The sequence below is a fragment of the Anguilla rostrata genome, chromosome 9, assembly GCF_018555375.3.
Source record: "Anguilla rostrata isolate EN2019 chromosome 9, ASM1855537v3, whole genome shotgun sequence".
Taxonomy (NCBI): Eukaryota; Metazoa; Chordata; class Actinopteri; order Anguilliformes; family Anguillidae; genus Anguilla; species Anguilla rostrata.
Window position 1 is genome coordinate 41007510 of NC_057941.1, and position 18151 is coordinate 41025660.

Below are 18151 nucleotides of genomic sequence, written 5' to 3' on the forward strand. Positions count from 1 at the left end.
TTCTGCTTGTAGATTGCCCTTTTCAATTAAGATTTATAGATTTTTTTAAAAGAAGACCACACTCTGTATAAAAGAGAGGGAATGGTAATCCCTTATAAAGTTAGGATACTTACAGGGGAAACCTGATCCTAGATTCACACACTGAATATGGGTCCCAATTTGAAAGTCCAGTTTGTAAAAGACCTCTTTGGTTTCCGGATGTGGACTACAAAGCATAAATGCATTTCCATCTGTAAATGCTGCAGGCATATTTAAACAGTAGCACTGGTCTCACCAGTTTCACCAAGAGCCATATTCAGATCTTTATTTTAAGTATTTAATTATTAACAGTTCGCTTCAGTATACAGCATTAATGTACACAGCCATTTAGAAAATGAATCTAGAATAGCTGGGGGGAACATTGCATACAAACAGGAAACCACAATGCTATGCTTAGATAAGATCAGAAGCTATTACTCCAGAGATCTCTGAACTTCAGTCCGAAGGGCAGCATGCCTGCAGGCTTTTGTAGCTCATTTACAATCAGTGGCTAATGGAGGCTTGGGAAGCATGGTCTCTTTAGTCAAGGTGTCTGTAACCATTATCCTGGTAGGGCAGTGTCTGCCGTTTTTGGTTTGTTTTCGCCTGTAAATCAGCAACCAATTCAGCTCCTGGTAGCCAGGTAACTCGGTTTAAGTGACTTGTTTTCACTGATCAATGAAGCACAGAGTAACGACTAAAAAAAACAGCATTCAGGTGTTCTCTACGAGTATGGTTCACCTGCTTCAACCAATAGGTGACCTCAAATTAAGCAATTAAATGGTGAAATGCACTGAAAACCTGCAGATGATTTAGCACTCGAGAACAGGAAGTCTGATACCCTTGGGTTACTGGGATTAGGAGAGGAAGGTGCGCACAGTCCCCTTCACCAGGCCCCTGCAGATGGGGCACTTGCGCAGAGAGGGGGCACACTCTTTGCACACCACCAGGTGGCCGCAGGGGATGAAGACGATATTGACCTCCTTGTCCATGCACACTTTGCATGTCCTCTCCTCCTGCAGTCTCCTCAGCTGCTCCTCCATTGGCAGATCTATATTTATTTTAAAATAAAGACAAAAAAAAACAAAACAAAAAAAAGACCAAAAATCACACATTTCCTTTAATGCTCATGCCTTTTAACGCTTGGATTTGAATCTGATTCCTTTTTCTTTTTTTCTGCGATTTGCTACCATACAAAACAAAAAAATGAAAGAAAACAGAAAAGAAAAGCCTTTTCTCATGTTTGTATATACCTGAAAGATCTTGACTCGGTGATGCAGCTTCATTTGACTGGGCTGAAATTGCAGTGAGAACAACAATTAAACACTGGTCTTCAGTTTTAATTAGCTTAAGGAGAGCAAGGACTTTCTTTGTGTGGGGGGGGGGGGGGTGGAAACGTTTTCCAATGATTCCTTAAGCATCACCTGGTTCTCTGATCAGACTGAGCAATTACACCTGAGCTGGGGAGGTTGCCAGACCTCCACTGAGCAGACCCCCTTAGCAGTAGTGTGCCTGTCTCCACTGACTTAAAACGCAGCCAGCGTCTGCAAAAACGTGCTCACAGTGATTGCGGTCAGTGCTTGATGCAATTTGGTAACTATTTCACGCCGTTTTTTTAAAATTTTTTTTAATTTATTTTATAAGCCGCCCGTTCACCTTTAATAGCAGAAAGGTTTAAATACCCATAAGTTCTCTTAAGAGATATACGTCGTTCTTTTGGATCCAGTTGCGGAAGACCTCGGCCGCCGCGTTTCCCTTGGACAGCACCAGGTCTATGAGCTGGCTGGTCTGCTGCTTGACGGAGGTGCAGCTGTGGATGGCGTCATACTCCTTCTGCAGGATGACCGCCTGCTCCAGCAGGTGATCCATCAGGCTCTGAACACTCTTCAGCCGCTGCGTCAGGGCGATGTGGTGCTTCTTCAAGAACGTGAACCCGTCTGGAAAGGAAAAAAAAAAAAAAAGGGAAAAACCATTATAAAAGAACTGGAGTCTTGTTTTTCGTTGGTGGCATGTTTGTTGAACTGTTGGGTGGTTTCCATTTTGCTGTGAGAGTTAGTGTTTGAAAAACATTTGAGAACACGCTACTGACCCAGAACATATAATCATATGAAATGGTAATTTGTAAGTGAATACTGGCCAAATAGAGAATTCTAATAGTAAGTAACATGGTGAAATTTTGTTGCTGCCTTAAGGGTTAAAACATAAATTACTGTTCTCGTCTATGAGGCGGTGCATACTTTTATGAGAAAAGAAAAAAATATTCAGTTCAAGTTAGTTTCAATTCCGATGAAACGCAGTTTTTTTTTTCCATCCGCCTGTAGGGGAATTCATGCCATGAGTTCATGCATGCCTTTATTTAGCACCGGACAGCGATGTGATCAAGGGGAACTCCACTACACAGTGAAACCACGTGTGCGTGTTTCAGTCAGCGAGATTACGAACACCTCTGCTTTCCTTTCAGTGTCTGCGCATTACACATTGTGTGAGTGTATTTTGGAGCGTATGTGTACATATGTGTCTGAGTACTCATTTCAGAGCGTGTACACATATATCTGTGTTTGTCTTAATCTGTGCGAGTGCATGTACGTCAGTGTGCATGTCAGAGTGTGTACATGTGTGTGGCGATAGAGACCTTGGTAACTAGCTTACCCGAGGCCATTTCCTCTGCGAATCTCTCCTTCTCTTCTTCACGCTTCTCATCCTCAGCACTCAGAAGGTCAGACACCAGCTCCTGCACAGTCTTGTAGTTCTCGCCGCTGGTGAGGATCTTGCTCTGCACAGTCTGTTTGACCAGGCTACGGTCAAAGCCCATCTCCAGGGCTGACGTGACCACAGGCGTGTTCATCATCACAGCATCTTCTGACCGCTCCTCACCTGGCGCCAGGTGCACCACTGTTCAGAGAAACACTTGGTTTCAATCTCGGTTTTCAGTTCCACAAGGAACTGAGTTATGCTGAAAACAATCCCATATGTGTAAGACTGCTTTTAGATTGAACAACTGACAATAAACTGAGTTCCCCACTCAAACCAGTTTAATATTTTCCATGACTACACAATCACATTTTCAAAGATGAATGTACTCATTTGAACGGTCCATTTTTCTACAAGTCAGAGCTACATTGGGCAATATGCAGCAGTGACTTTTGTGAGATGAACATCAATTGAGACACGTGTGTCTTGCAAAATGTTATCTATGAAAAGGTAATTCTCCAGTGACCAATGACCTTTTTGTGGATTTAATGAACAAACCATTGAACTGTCTAATTATTTACAGTACGCTACTGTCAGGCAAGCTGATATTTAAAACTTCACAGTAAGTGACACCAAGTTGATGAGAAAATCGATGTACTGTGCTCACGGCAAAGGGATTTTTTTAACTTGACAATTTCACTGAATTTAAGGGGTTTTTTTTGTTTTTATTACTGTGAGGACCCTGGGAAAGTCAGAATTCTCTCAGCTTTTAGTTAAACAAGGAAATAAAGTGGTTTGTTAAACGACTGTGATGACTAAGTTTCTGTTAGATCAAATACTATCACTACCATCATACTTGTTGGGTTATAAACTTTCCAGTAGTTTCCGAGTAATTTTACATGACCAGCTGACTAATCTTTACCAATCCATTTCTGGTAAAATTTAGATGGGGACTTGACTAGTTTCACAAGTGGTTTTGCCACATGGGGGAAATCAATTGAATAGTAAAGTACATCTGCTTTAAAAATGATGAACAAGATTACATTGAATCAGGGAAGTACTCGTCCCTTGGGTTCCTATATGTCAGATGTGCTCAGTTTTAAATGGGAACACACCTACTATGCTCATACAGCCTTTATTTTTACATAAACAAATCTAAATTTAAATGGATGACTAAAGTTTGATTGTACCAATAAGGAGAGCCCATTTCACCCACCTGGTGGATCAACAAACTCCCGTGCATTGCTGTCCCCGTTTGTCAGCAGCTGCAAAGGAAAGCAAAAATTGATTGTTTCACCATGACAAATTTTTTAGATGTGAAATTCAAAAACTTTCCAAGTTATGCAACTTGCCTGCTCAAACAAACGGGGAAATCTGGCTTGAATTTGGTGGACAAACTCTTGTCCCTTTTCCTGCAAAAGGTACTCACACCTAAAATGAAAATATAAGCATGAGTCTTCAAGCCAGATTAAGATGGATGCTTTTCAACAATACTGGTGCGTGCTCATGAACAGAACAGGAAAAAAGACAACCTTGGAAACCATTTGGCATGTTCCACCCAAGGATCATCACCTGACTCCCAGCACCTGAGTCCTCCATCGCAGCAAAAACATTTCACATCATCATTGCGCCCTGTCCAAAAACAAGATACACCAACATGAAAGATCTGTATGACCATCTGAAAATTAAACACACAAGTATATATGGAATCTCTGTAAATAAGATGATGAAGTTCAGTCTGAAGAAGTCCCATCTAGAGGAAAATAGCCCTACCATCTCTATGGCACTCCTACCTGCCCTAAAAACATAATCCTTACTTGTCATGAAGCATTTAAGACATTTGACACAATTCAGCCCATGAGCTTCTTCCAATTATCCTAATCACTAAGACAGATCAATGATTAACAGCGGACAAGCCTTACCTACATAGTAGAAGCCTGCCTTGGCCAGCTGGTCTGGTCGCACAGGTATCCTGGAGGGCCAGTTAACAAAGGTGAGCAGCCTCTCTTCACACTGCTGCATGACTGGGTTGGACACGTTGACCAGCCCACCAGGGTTCAGAGACACGTTCTCCGCACGATCACCCCTGACAAAGCGGCAGTTGGGGTAGTGCCTCTGGTGCTCAGACACAGCGCGATCGCCAGGCTCCCAGTTGCTCAGATGGCCCCCACAGGTGAAGCAGGCCACACGGTCACCCTGCCCCAGGTAGTAGAAGCCTGCCTTGGCCAGCTCAGCTGGGGTGATGGTGGCCTGTGTCCAATTCTGGAAGCTTTCCAGGCGGTCCTGCTCCCGCCGCATGCTAGGGTTGTGGCAGGTAGGTGGCCGCTGATGAGACATGTCCTCAATACCACGCGAGCTCAGCGGGCTGGTCGGAGGCAGGCTGGTGAACCCCATGTTGAAGTAGCCCACCTGCTCCTCTTGCTGGCCTGGGGGAGGTACTGCAGCGGAAGTTACGACAGCTGCAGTGGGCGCAGTGGTGGCAACCGAGGCCGAAAGTGGCAGGACTGGAACATTCCGGAGGGGCGAGAAGGCCGAATGGGAGGAGGACAGAAGGCTGGCTGTGGATGGCAGGCTTTGAATGAAGGTGCAGGTTGGGGACAGCTGACGGTGTCGCTCAGTTGGGCACTCGCCGGACTGCCAGTTCTCGGCAGTCACATTACAGCGGAAGCACTGGACCCGGTCCCCAACCCCTGTGTAGTAAAAACCAGCCCGCGCTAGGCTCCTTTCAGTCACTGCCACGCTTGTTGGGAACTTGGCAAAGGTAGATATGCGAAAGAGCTCAGATGAGTTGTCATACTGTAGGTTTGCAGGCGTGCTGTTACGGCATAAGCCCACAAAAAAAGCATTATTTTGTAAAATTTCCATTTTTAGGAAAGGGGAATCTATAGAGAGGGATGTCCGTTTCAGGGAGAGAGGTTTGAATTAAGAGATTTGAATTTATAGCCCAGGGTTGAATTTAAACAAAAAAGAAAATGTGCCTCCAATCAGAAATACAGTGGAATATCAATTTAACCATTTTGTTTACTCAGATTAACCAAAATAATAATAAAACATGCAAAATTTCCACTGAAATATTGTATACAATTTTGTGTATGATTATATCATGGATGTAATAATGAAAAACGCTACCTCAAACCATGGCCATGGGACTATAATGATTGGGAGTCTATACTTGAAGCAGTAAAAGAGTATTACAAACCACTGCTTTACCACTCCAAAACACTGCAGCAAATCTTGCAAAGTAAAGCCAACTTTCAGCAAACCACACACTGTCCTCTTGCTATACTCTCCAGGCCCTGCACTTAATCAAACTTGGTTAGCAGGAAAGTAAAAATGTTTCAAACATTGTCATTTTTGGTGTACACATCAGCCTGGATCATTTGCACATAGACTGGAAGCTTGTGCATTCGCTTTTGCATAATGAATGATATTGGCTAAATGTTTCAATTTATTCGGACAGATGGTTAAACGTTGTTTCATTTCGGTAACAGAGCTAATAAAGGATCATTACAAAAAAAAAATTAAATTTTAAAAACTGGGCCAAAAGAAAATCCCTGGGTTTCTCAATTCAAACCACTCTCCCAAAACTGAACATCCCTCACAGCGAGGCTTAGGCCTCCATAATAAGAATTACAAATCACTTAAAAAATAAAGATGCAAATGGTTTGGAGAACAAAGGTTGTCTGTGTCAGCTTCGACTCTATAAACCTATTGGAAAAAAAGAAAAAAGGTAGAGGATTGATCAGAATGCAATAATTATCTTTAGGGCAAGACCTACTCAGTAAAAAGCAATATTTATATTTAAAAGGAAACGTACAGCTATTTCAGAATACATGTCTGTATTGTGTTTTTGTAAACCAAATTACAGACATGTTCTTTATCAAATTCAATGGAACCAAAATACTGGTTTGACTGGAGAATCAAACATTTGTTAAAGGAGTACCATGGTGGTTGAACGTGACACTTCCCAGTTGTCTTCAGGCAACAACAAAACAAATGTGCATAATTTTTTTATTCTTCAGTCATTTCAATGTACTTTAAAACGTATTTTTCTAAGCCTGAATTTCCCACTATAAAAATTCACCCGAACCGTCTGGGCGTGGTAATGAGAACCGTCAGTTAGCTATGATTGACAGACCGTGCCCCGTTACCATAGCTACCCCCATGATACGCTCTCTCTTTGGGAGACTGAATTTTCACAAGCTAGCTAGCTTAGTAGTATATCAAGTATCGATAGATAGCTAAGGTAAGGACGTTGACTTATATCCAATTATAATTTTTGCTATCTAGCTAGCCAAGTTAAGATAAAAGCACAACTATAACGTCTTCATAAAAGCAAACTAGCAAGCTAACGTTATCGATAACATTGCCTCATGAAAGCAAACCTCCTAGCTAGCTAACGTTAGCTAGCTAGCTAAATGAATATAACCAGAAATAATCTAAAGGCACTCTAATATAAGTGAACCTAACGTTAGTCAAATATTTGCATTGTCTAAACAGCAGGACGGTGTGTCCTGTCAGATTTCTTTACGGGGCGTGGAAATGGGAGTGGTTACTGTATTCGTGACGTAGCAAAATGACAACTTTCTCAACCGGTTGAAAATAGGACGATGAATTTAAAACGCATATTTCTCAAAAAATACAGAACGGACATATTTAATACTTTGCTCATTGTGTTTCTTCAATGCCTCTTGTGCAAATAGCACATAAAACCGAGAAAGTGTGAAAATCACCATGGTACTCCTTTAAAAAAAACTGTTACATGCTAACATTCCAGAGGTAGGCCTATACTACTCACGACATGTCTTTAGGTTCTATTAAATACACCCATTTTACATGGTTCTGCCAGTGCCCGTTCACTAGATTTGAATACAATACATTACAATACACAGATAACAAAACGCAGCTTAAAATAAAATTATTCAATAAATGAATTCAAGGCTACTGTGTGGCCTCGGTTTAAAGGCCATGACATTCACGCGCGCGTGCACACAAATAATATCGGCGTAGTTCATTATCATCATATTGTTGTGAGACGTATTCTAGTGACCAAGTTTTGCTGTAGATAATATGTAATGTCATCCGTATGCTAACGTCCCTAAGTCTCATGAGAAGTAAGGTTGAAATTCCGGTCCGGTTTTCTAATTATTTGTACAGTTCCGGTTTAATAGAAGGAAGACATGTTACGCTAGTTTGGCGTGTCAATGACCCCCAAGTTCGACATCGGTTTCGAGTAACCCTTGCTCCTGCCACCACGGTTCGAAGTTGATTCCTCTCTAAGGCTCCCAATAATGCATGTTGTCCAATTTTGAAAATTCCAAATCTGCCAATCCTACTGTGAACACAGATCACATAGATCTTCGAGGATATATCCAATTACAAAACCCTTCATGGTCAACAACACAGAGTGCAAACAGGGGCCTAACTTCCAGTACAGTTTTCATTTAAAACACAGAAATGTGTACCATTTTAAGTTATAATTCCACCAGAACTATTCTGCATTTCCCCCATTACACAAATGCGGAAACGGCCATGTCTTTTTAGCCAGCATACGCCATTTTCTAGCAAGTACGGTCTATACATGGCTACCCAGCACTTATCCGTTTTGAATACAGCATTCTCACGCGTTCTGATCATTTAAGTTTAATCATATGTAGAAAACAAGAAAATCATACCTTTCAAATAAAGGTACGCGCGCACAGGGTGTACCGTTTAAAAACCTGCAATAGAAATAAAATGGCCCCACCTTCTAGTGTTGTGTCGTTCAAAAGAACGAATCTTTTGGGTGAACAACTGAACTGAATCACTTCCTGAAACGATCCGTTCATTTCTCAGTCAGTTCAGTTGAGCTCTCAGTTGCGAGCGAACGTGAACTGGTCGTTCACTGACTTACTATCGTTCGCAGACTATTAGTTCAGTGATTCGTTCGCTGAACGTACTAGGATGTGACGGTACACTGAGCTGACGGTACGGTTCGTATACACGGCTTCGTTCACCTTGCTGGTAGCGAATGCAAGGAGCGAGGAGTCTCTGGGGAGGAGTGGGTACGGTATGGAATAATGGATAATGGATAAATGGATAATAATCTAACATCACCTTTAAGTGTGCTGTTTTTTAAACATGTCAGAAATAAGTAGCCTACCTATCGACTAGCCTACATTCTATGAGAAAACGATGTACGCCATTTACGACTCTCCCCTCCCCCCTCCCCGGCGACCGCACCGGGTGACACCAACCCATTTTTATACGGTCTACGCACCAACCCTAGTGGCGCCACTGGCTCTGGTCAAGCACTGAGCGATTCGGTGAACGAATCTTTTGAACGACTCTTTTTAATGAACTGATTCTAATGATTCAGTACACTGAAAACCCGGAAGCGCCCAGATAAATTCAATTGATTACAAGGACACTGCTAACGTCAAAATAAAATTACCGCACAAAACACAGATATGTAGCTAGGCTACAGTTTTATTCCGGAGTATATGGGTGTGCCGTAGACGTTGTTTGCCTAACACGCACGCAACCGCAAAAGACGACACTGGTATTCTCGGTACTTTCCCGACTTGCAGCCTACGTATGGCTGGAATTATTCATCATTTTTAAAAAAAAATGGACAGAATGACGACGGGAAAATTGCTTTCATTTTAGATATTCGCCAGACATACTACTCTTCAAGTCTCAATAACACATGAAATATAAACTCAAATCCTCTGTAAAGACTCAATGGCAGGAAAAGCCAATAACATCAGGCCAATATGTAACGTTACAAAATTTTAAAACCAAACAAGTAGAGACTAATTTTACCACTCTGTCAACTCGATATCAAGGAGATCTCCAATTTGTTATTGGGAAAAGTTCTCTAATTCCACAGAAGCTTAAGATAAAAAATCTAAGTTATAGGCTACCTAACGTTACGCATTCTTAAAATATACTCGCCCACCCTTTGCAAGCCAAACTATTAGCGTTGTTCACAGGCTAACATAACTACTTAACGTTTGTCACGAACAGTAGAACAGGTGTGTGGCGGGTGAAAAGTGGCAGGGATTCCTTACCGAAGCCGACTGTCGTGTCACTTTCACGTGAGAGAAGGTGTTCCGTCTACAGACGAAGTCGGATCTTGGAGTCTATAATATTGCTGCGTTCCAGGTGAACTCTGAAACTCGCAGTTCCGGTTAGGGAGGTCTGATTCCGTTCCAGTCAGAAAGACTGGTGTATAAATATCTTTGGTTCCAGTGGTTACTTCGTAGATGACGTGTTTTTGTAGGACAACCCAACAGTTTCTTCCGCCATGGGTGAATTTCGAAGCTGTTATGTGCCTTAAAAAGCAAGTTGCTAGTAATTTTATAAGTTTAACCCACGACTGTTTATAATGAAATGGCGACTTTATTATGGGGTTGACTGTTCACTGAAAGCTATCCGAACTGCAATTAATATTTTCCAAGCTATCGTTGCCTTGAATTTGGACAAAACTGAGTATATTAATGCAAACCTTCATCTTGAAATTCATTGGTTTGCTACTGATGTTTAGATCATTTTATTATAAGTTTGAACTCAAAGCAAAGCACTGGTCAATTAATTTGAATTCAAATCCAAGTTATCATGGGGATCAGTTGTGTAGCTCTGTGTAGAACCGTGCACCAATTCACATTCAGCAGTTCTCTCGTTAAATTTTGAACAAGCAAAGCTGTTGGGAAAAGCCATATTCTGATTAATGGTTAACCGTGTGACCTCTATCACAGATGCTGATAATGGGGGTGGTTTTAAAGTCAATGCATTGAACGCAGAGACTGTAAAAAAATATAGACAAACCGTATTTACCACTTGGTCGGCCGTTCGAGTGCAACTTACTGGTGGTAAACCGACTTTACGAGTAGACGAGGAACGACCGAATGGACCACAAGAGCCGTTTGGGACATATATTTCAGTCCCAGGCTTAAGCCGCGTTTCCACCAAAAGTGTTTTTTAGTCCCAGGAACTACTTTTCAAGGAACTAAAAGGTTCCTTCCAAGCGGCCAAAACCAGACTTCGTTTTTGAACCTCATTTCCTGGTCTTGTTGTTCCTGGTTGCTCACTAGCGCCACTACGGTTGGCTCCAGTATAGGTGTTTTCATATCCGGTTTCCATGTAAGTCTACGGTACAAATGCGGTCAAAATACAAAGTCAATAAATTTTTCTCATGAGAACAAATAGTCACAATATGTGTGTTTTATTCGTCTTATGACTGTCCATGGGTCGATTTCATGATTTGTTGTGTCATTTGGGCACTGTTGTAATATTTGTTGTGGACCAATGAGGTACAGTTTGCATCACTTCCTGATTACTGCGGAGGACTAAGCTACAGTAGGGGCTACAGTCTATGGTCACTGGGGTGGGCGGTGGCGCCTCTTGGCCTTGACATTGTGGCTCTGGCCACGGTCCACCTGTGTGAAGTCAGAAAATGCAGGCATCCCATTTCGTAGTGATTTCATTATGGCGTGTGCTATTTACAGCTGCACTAGACGACCATAAAATAATCCTCCTCTTAAGTTTTTCGGTAGCCGAGTCATTTTTACTATTTCCTTTAGCCTACTTAACCAAATAATTAGTTGGCAGAAAGCGTAATCAGCTTGCTGTATTTGGTAGTCCAGTAGCCTATGCTAAAACAGTTTGCAACTTCGGCTACCAAGCCATTTGACTAGCTAGCTAACCTTAACCGGCAAACATTCAATCTGTCAGACGTGTTTGACGGCTTGTCAGTCGTGTACATTTCGTAAATGTCTACCTGGGCCGTGCTTCACGCATGTGACAAAGCTACTATAATCCCGATTTTGGGATAAACACTTTTTCAGTTTCACGAAGCGAATTAAGAGTCTCAAGGTTCATTTGCTGAATAACATACAACACACGATGAAATCACACACACAGAATTTAACGAAATTAACCATCTTGGCATTTAGAAAGGAACATGTTTTTAGCATTTAAGAGACCGACAAGCTAGGCATTTAAGACAGTGGTTCTCAGAATCGGTCCTGGGGGCTCCTTGCATATATTGCCTTTTCTCCATTGGTTTTGATGATTTACAAGAAAAAAATAATAACCTAATAATAATTAGAAATTCAATGTAGGCTACATTATTTTTGTCTTCATGCACCAGGTGGAAAACTTGCTGTACAAAGTGCGTTGTCATATTTACACGCCTGCAGATCAGTTATTAAAATACTTGGTAGATTTGTTAATCACCGCTGACAGTGTTAATTTTTATTCGGTAGAAAGTGATTTGCGAACGATCGGTCAGCTAGCGTCACCCAGCAAGTGAACACCACAAACGGCGATGGAGTAGCTAGTAGCAGTTACTGGCTCATTAACTGACTGTGGCGAAAACCTACGACGATAACTTGCTCGGTTAACAGCAGGTCTACCAGACAGTTATATGAAAATTAGCCTAGTCAAATCACCAGTAGCCTACACATCTCTGATTGATTGACCATCAGTGTAGTCAATGTTCTTCCCCTGTGGTTCATATTGCTAATGCGTGAGCTAACCACAGATAGCCTACCTAGCTCACTGGCAAGCTGATATGCTAGCTAAGCATATTCGTTTTGCTGAAAAACATACATTGAAGATAACTGAACATAATTGTATTTTTAATGTCATACATATAACGTGATTACATGACACAGTACAGTCACGGATGGAAATTAAACTCCGTAAACATCTGATAATATAGTATTTTAAAACATAACGGCAGACAGTCAGCTAGCCTCGTTCGTTCTGCAATCGTTCGTTCAGGTTGATGGGCTTTTCCGCACCGGACTGTCAATCACATTGTAAAAATCACAGAGCTTAACATGGCCGCGCCCGCCATTGAGCTTCAAAACCAGAGACTGTAAAAAATATGGACACAGCTACTGTGACGTCACCCATTGACTCTCCGTGGGTCTCTAAAACACGTTTTGAAGCTCAATGGCGGGCGCGGCCATTTTCTCGATTTGGAGCCAAAACCATAGAGTTAAGCAGTCTTGTGATTTTTACAATTTGATTGACAGTCCGGTGCGGAAAAGCCCCTCAACCTGAACGAGGCTAGCTGACTGTCTGCCGTTATGTTTTAAAATATATTATCAGATGTTTACGGAGTTTAATTTCCATCCGTGACTGTACTGTGTCATGTAATCACGTTATGTATGATATTAAAAATACAATTAGGCTATGTTCCGTTATCTTCAATTTATGTTTCTCAGCAAAACGAATATGCTTAGCTAGCATATCAGCTTGCCAGTGAGCTAGGTAGGCTGTCCGTGGTTAGCTCACGCGTTAGCAATATGAACCACAGGGGAAGAACATTGGCTACACTGATGGTCAATCAATCGGAGATGTGTAGGCTACTGGTGATTTGACTAGGCAAATTTTCGTATAACTGTCTGATAGATCTGCTGTTAACCGAGCAAGTTATCGTCGTAGGTTTTCGCCAGTCAGATAATGAGCCTGCTACTACTAGCTACTCCATCGCCGTTTGTGGTGTTCACTTGCTGGGTGACGCTAGCTGATCGATCGTTCGCAAATCACTTTCTACCGAACAAAAATTAACACTCAGCGGTGATTAACAAATCTACCAAGTATTTTAATAACTGATCTGCAGGCGTGTAAATATGACAACGCACTTTGTACGGCAAGTTTTCCACCTGGTGCATGAAGACAAAAATAATGTAGCCTACGTTGAATTTCTAATTATTATTAGGCTATTATTTTTTTCTTGTAAATCATCAAAACCAATGGAGAAAAGCCAATATACGCAAGGAGCCCCCAGAACCGATTCTGAGAACCACTGTCTTAAATGCCTAGCTTGTCGGTCTCTTAAATGCTAAAAACATGTTCCTTTCTAAATGCCAAGATGGTTAATTTCGTTAAATTCTGTGTGTGTGATTTCATCGTGTGTTGTATATTCAGCAAATGAACCTTGAAACTCTTAATTCGCTTCGTGAAACTGAAAAAGTGTTTATCCCAAAATCGGGATTATAGTAGCTTTGTCACATGCGTGAAGCATGTCCCAGGTAGACATTTACGGAATGTACATGACTGACAAGCCGCCAAACACGTTTGACAGATTGAATGTTTGCCGGTTAAGGTTAGCTAGCTAGTCAAATGGCTTGGTAGCCGAAGTTGCGAACTGTTTTAGCACAGGCTACTACTGGACTACCAAATATAGCAAGCTGATTACGCTTTCTGCCAAGTAATTATTTGGTTAAGTAGGCTAAAGGAAATAGTAAAAATGACTCGGATACCGAAAAACTTAAGAGGAGGATTATTTTATGGTCGTCTAGAGCAGCTGTAAATAGCACACGCCATAATGAAATCACCACGAAATGGGATGCCTGCATTTTCAGACTTAGCACAGGCGGACCGTAGCCGGAGCCGCAATGGCAAGGCCAAGAAGCGCCACCGCCCACCCCAGTAACCATAGACTGTAGCCCCTACTGTAGCTGAGTCCTCCGCAGTAATCCGGAAGTGACGCAAGCTGTACCTCATTGGTCCAGAACAAATATTGGCACTGTGCCCAAATGACGCAATAAATCATGAAATCGACCCATGGACAGTCATAAGACCAATAAAATACACCTATTATGACTATTTGTTCTTTTGAGAAAAAATTATTGACTTTGTATTTTGATCGCATTTGTACCATAGACTTACATGGAAACCGGATATGAAAACACCTATACTGGAGCCATCCGTAGTGGCGCTAGTGAGCAACCAGGAACTACAACACCAGGAAATGAGCTTCAAAAACGAAGTCTGGTTTTGGCCGCTTGTTCAAAACGTGTTTTAGAGACCCACGGAGAGTCAATGGGTGACGTCACAGTAGCTTTGTCCATATTTTTTTCAGTCTCTGGTTCCTTCATCCCATTGTTGTCTGCGTTTCCACCGCGGTCTAAAGTCCCACGAAGATTAGGCAAATTAGCCCACTGACGTATGAAAAAGCGACGTTGTCGTCGGTCCATCTGTCCTATGATTTCTTCTGTAACCCCATACTACCACCGAAGTAGCCTACATTATTTTCTAATAACCGGGACAGCCCGGAGGGGTTTATTCCAATTATATACAACGGGTTACCAACAATGACTATATATGGTTACTTTTGTATTTATAGATTTTTATCGATTTAATCACCTGAAGTTGAAATATTCTTCTGAAGCCGTTTGGGCATATTTTACCGTTGTCAAGCAAAACTGTCGTTGGTAGTTTAACTTGGACGGTTGTTATGCAACAAATAGGATATAACAGGCCAATAGTCTGATTGTAACCGTTTTATATATCCTCTCAAACACATTCATTATGTTTTTATGCAAACATTCACTTTCATGTCTTGACATCCGAGGCGACAGAATGCATTCACATTCCACAAATAACTGGCAACAACAGCAGAAAACATACACACGTTGTAAACAATTTGCTGTACTTTCTCATCATCAATTCCATATAGGCTAATCGCAAAATGACAAGGATAGAACGAAAACTCGAACTTGCGTGAAAATTTTAATTAGCAGTGGTACAGCCACCGTTTACTTTCCTTCAAAGTTACTGCTAGCCGAGCAGCGAAGTGTGCCCTCCAGATGCGAACCATGCACCATAAATTAGTCCATAGTCTTCCTGGTCTTTTTGTGGAATTGAAGAATGGCAGAGTAAAATTACGGCAGTCTGAAAAAGCAAAGGGAACGATTAGGCCTACTAGAATTAACCTGTTATTTTACCCTGACAAAAAGTGCGGAAGGTGATTTCCAGTTTGCTTTTACTGTATCACCAATGTAAATTACGCAGAACTACCACACACCTCACATAACTGTATCAAACGTTTTGAGTCAATTACAATGGGCTAACAAAGAAAATCCGGAAGAAAAAATTCAGCAACCGAATTAAACCGTTTGAATGTTTTGGTACGTAATATGCTGTCCCAGCACGAATGCTTAGCATTTTATAAAACGAATACTAAAGCAAGAAAAGAACAGAAGAGCACACGTTATAATTCCAAGACGTTGGCAGGCTATAAGCAAAAGTAGGCTACTGCGCCGCATAACATACAAGTTTGATTTGAAGTTATGAAAATAAATCGGTTTGCGGCTGCAGATATTTAAAAATGGCGGTTGAAATAAAACACTGCAAGTAGTCGACCAATCAGAAATTTTCAGCGCTTGCGCCCCACCCCAAAGGTTCCGGTACTTTTGGAAAGTACTACCCCCCGAGCAGGAACTTTAAAATAAAGCCCCCGGAACTAAATTTAGACCCTAGTTCCTGCGGTCGAAACGCACTGAGTTCCTCAAAAGGTTCCTAGTTCCGGGGTAAAGTTCCTGCGGTGGAAATGCGGCTTAAGTGGAATAAACCCCTCCGCGCTGTCCCGGTTATTAGAAAATAATGTAGGCTACTTCGGTGGGAGTATAAGGTTACAGAAGAAATCATAGGACAGATGGACCGACGACAACGTCGCTTTTTCATACGTCAGTGGGCTAATTTGCCTAATCTTCGCGGGATTTTAGACCGCGGTGGAAACGCAGACAACAATGGGCTGAAGGAACCTTTTAGTTCCTTGAAAAGTAGTTCCTGGGACTAAGAGTTCTGGGTACTTTTGGTGGAAACGCGGCTTTTGTCTATGGTTTGGGATCCAAAAGAGCTCTTACTGGTGAGCTGACTCACTGAAAGGAGCCGGAATTTCCACCACTAGCCTCTTGCCAATAAAAGGAAAAAATCCTCATCTGAGGAACCAAACATCCACCCCAGCGTCTCTCGCATTCTCCCTCTCACCTGCCTCCTTATCCCTGCAAGCTTGTTAGGACAAACACAAAACAGCTGCGCTACGCCCCCAACTCCCGCGACCGGCGAATCGGCTTACACCCCGATCTGCATGTGCACCCAGACTCCAATAATCAATCCCCCAGTGAATCCAGCACAGCTGTCAGGCTACCTCCTGACATAACCACGCCAGCCCAGGACCGCCACATCCGACTTCTTCACCTGCGGGATCATCTGAGGCCAGCCACATGAACAGTTGATGAAACAGTTGGTTTACACAACCGTAGAATTTCTGCACAAACTGATAGAAATCGCCTCCGGGAAGCTCATCTGCGTTCTCGATGTCCTCACCGGTGTCTTGATTTGTCTGCAGTTCAGCGTCACAATCGACGTGAGTGGGCAAGAGCTCACTTTCGATGGCCACTTCTTCCATGTTCTCCCAGTTCTTCCATGGCCTGCATACTCACCAGACATGTCAGCCATTGAGCATGTTTGGGATGCTCTGGACCGGCGCATACGATAGCGTGTTCCAGTTCCCACGAATATCCAACAACTTCATACAGCTATTGAAGAGAAGTGGGACAATATTCCACAGGCTACAATCAACAATTTGATCAATTCAATGCAAAGGAGATGTGTTGCCTTGCATGAGGCAAATGGTGGTCACACAAGATACTGATCGGTATTCTGTTCATTTCATGATATCTTTTTTGGGGAATCTGTGACTAACAAATGCATATTTGTATCCCCAATCACATGAAATCAATATAAAGTGCTTAATGAATCTATTTCAGTTGACTGATTTACGTTTATTACCTCAATAAAATCTTTGATATTGATAAGTGTTGCATTTATATTTGTTTTGTTCAGAGTACGTATATTAACATTCAGTACGAGGGGTTTCTTTAAAGAAATCAATTAGGCAACTTAGTAAAGTCTTGTTTTTCATTACCTTTAGAGATTATCAACCTCAATTAAAAAAAGGAGTACATTTGGGGTAGAATTAGATGATTTCTGTTCATGGATGTGAAATTTTCCTACAATTATTAAATTAATTACAGTCAATACTTGTTTCACATTCACCCTTAAAATGTCACATCTTTTCAAGTGAAGGTATGATTTTTATTTAGAAGATAAATATATGAGATGCTATGCTATTCCAGAAAATTTGGGACCTTAGGGCAGTGTACATGGTTGATAGTTTCATTTTATTTGCAAAAAGAACATACATTCTCTACGTCACTGTACTATGAGATTAGTGAGTTTAAAGGGTAAATACCATGCAGTATTTTGAAGTGAATCTCCCAGACATTATTACTTACACAAGATTTGAAGAGTAACATCCATTATTTTCCTCCAGTGGATAAATTAGGCTTTGGAGTTAAGAATTTCAAATAGTAAAGAGGGTTACGTTTATGGACATTTAATCGGTTATAACAATGTCAGATACAGGTCTATTTAGCTAGCTTTGTTGGCCTACAAGCCTGCCAGGCACTAATCCACAATAAGAAAACACAAATCACCTTAAAAATCACAAAAACAAAACTAAACCTGTCTAACTTGCATCTGTGACACTAGAGTGTACATAATTAATGAGAAGTTTAAGTCAAGTGCTGACCAGCAGTAATGCAGTTTCACTTAATGTGGAAGTCAATACTATAAGTAGTCCATTATAATCCAGCAT

The 18151-nt window shown here is 41.6% G+C and overlaps 1 protein-coding gene across 4 annotated transcripts; it reads right to left on the reverse strand.

Moving 5' to 3' along the window:
* Window positions 1–277: 277 nt before the first annotated feature.
* birc2 (baculoviral IAP repeat containing 2) lies at window positions 278–9920 on the reverse strand. 4 transcript variants are annotated; one of them, XM_064352133.1, is made up of 9 exons: window positions 9762–9920; window positions 4632–6417; window positions 4242–4341; window positions 4062–4140; window positions 3926–3974; window positions 2668–2910; window positions 1701–1955; window positions 1272–1313; window positions 278–1069 (listed from the first exon to the last, which is right to left on the reverse strand). In XM_064352133.1, the coding sequence occupies exons 2-9, from the start codon at window positions 5572–5574 to the stop codon at window positions 876–878; spliced, it is 1905 nt and encodes a 634-aa protein (XP_064208203.1). In that variant the 5' UTR covers window positions 5575–6417; window positions 9762–9920; the 3' UTR covers window positions 278–875. The 4 variants fall into 4 exon arrangements, with proteins under 4 accessions (XP_064208203.1, XP_064208205.1, XP_064208204.1 ...); XM_064352135.1 differs by lacking the exon at window positions 9762–9920 and adding an exon at window positions 8456–8611; XM_064352134.1 differs by lacking the exon at window positions 9762–9920 and adding an exon at window positions 8385–8609.
* Between the last annotated feature and the right edge of the window lie 8231 nt (window positions 9921–18151).

Coding starts and splice junctions, on each gene's coding strand:
- birc2 (XM_064352133.1), bottom strand. CDS start 5,574: ATGGAAATTTTACAAAATAATGCTTTTTTTGTGGGCTTATGCCGTAAC. Junction 4,141..4,241: donor CATGCCAAATGGTTTCCAAG/GTTGTCTTTTTT, acceptor TTTTCATTTTAG/GTGTGAGTACCTTTTGCAGG. Junction 2,911..3,925: donor GGAGTTTGTTGATCCACCAG/GTGGGTGAAATG, acceptor TTCTCTGAACAG/TGGTGCACCTGGCGCCAGGT.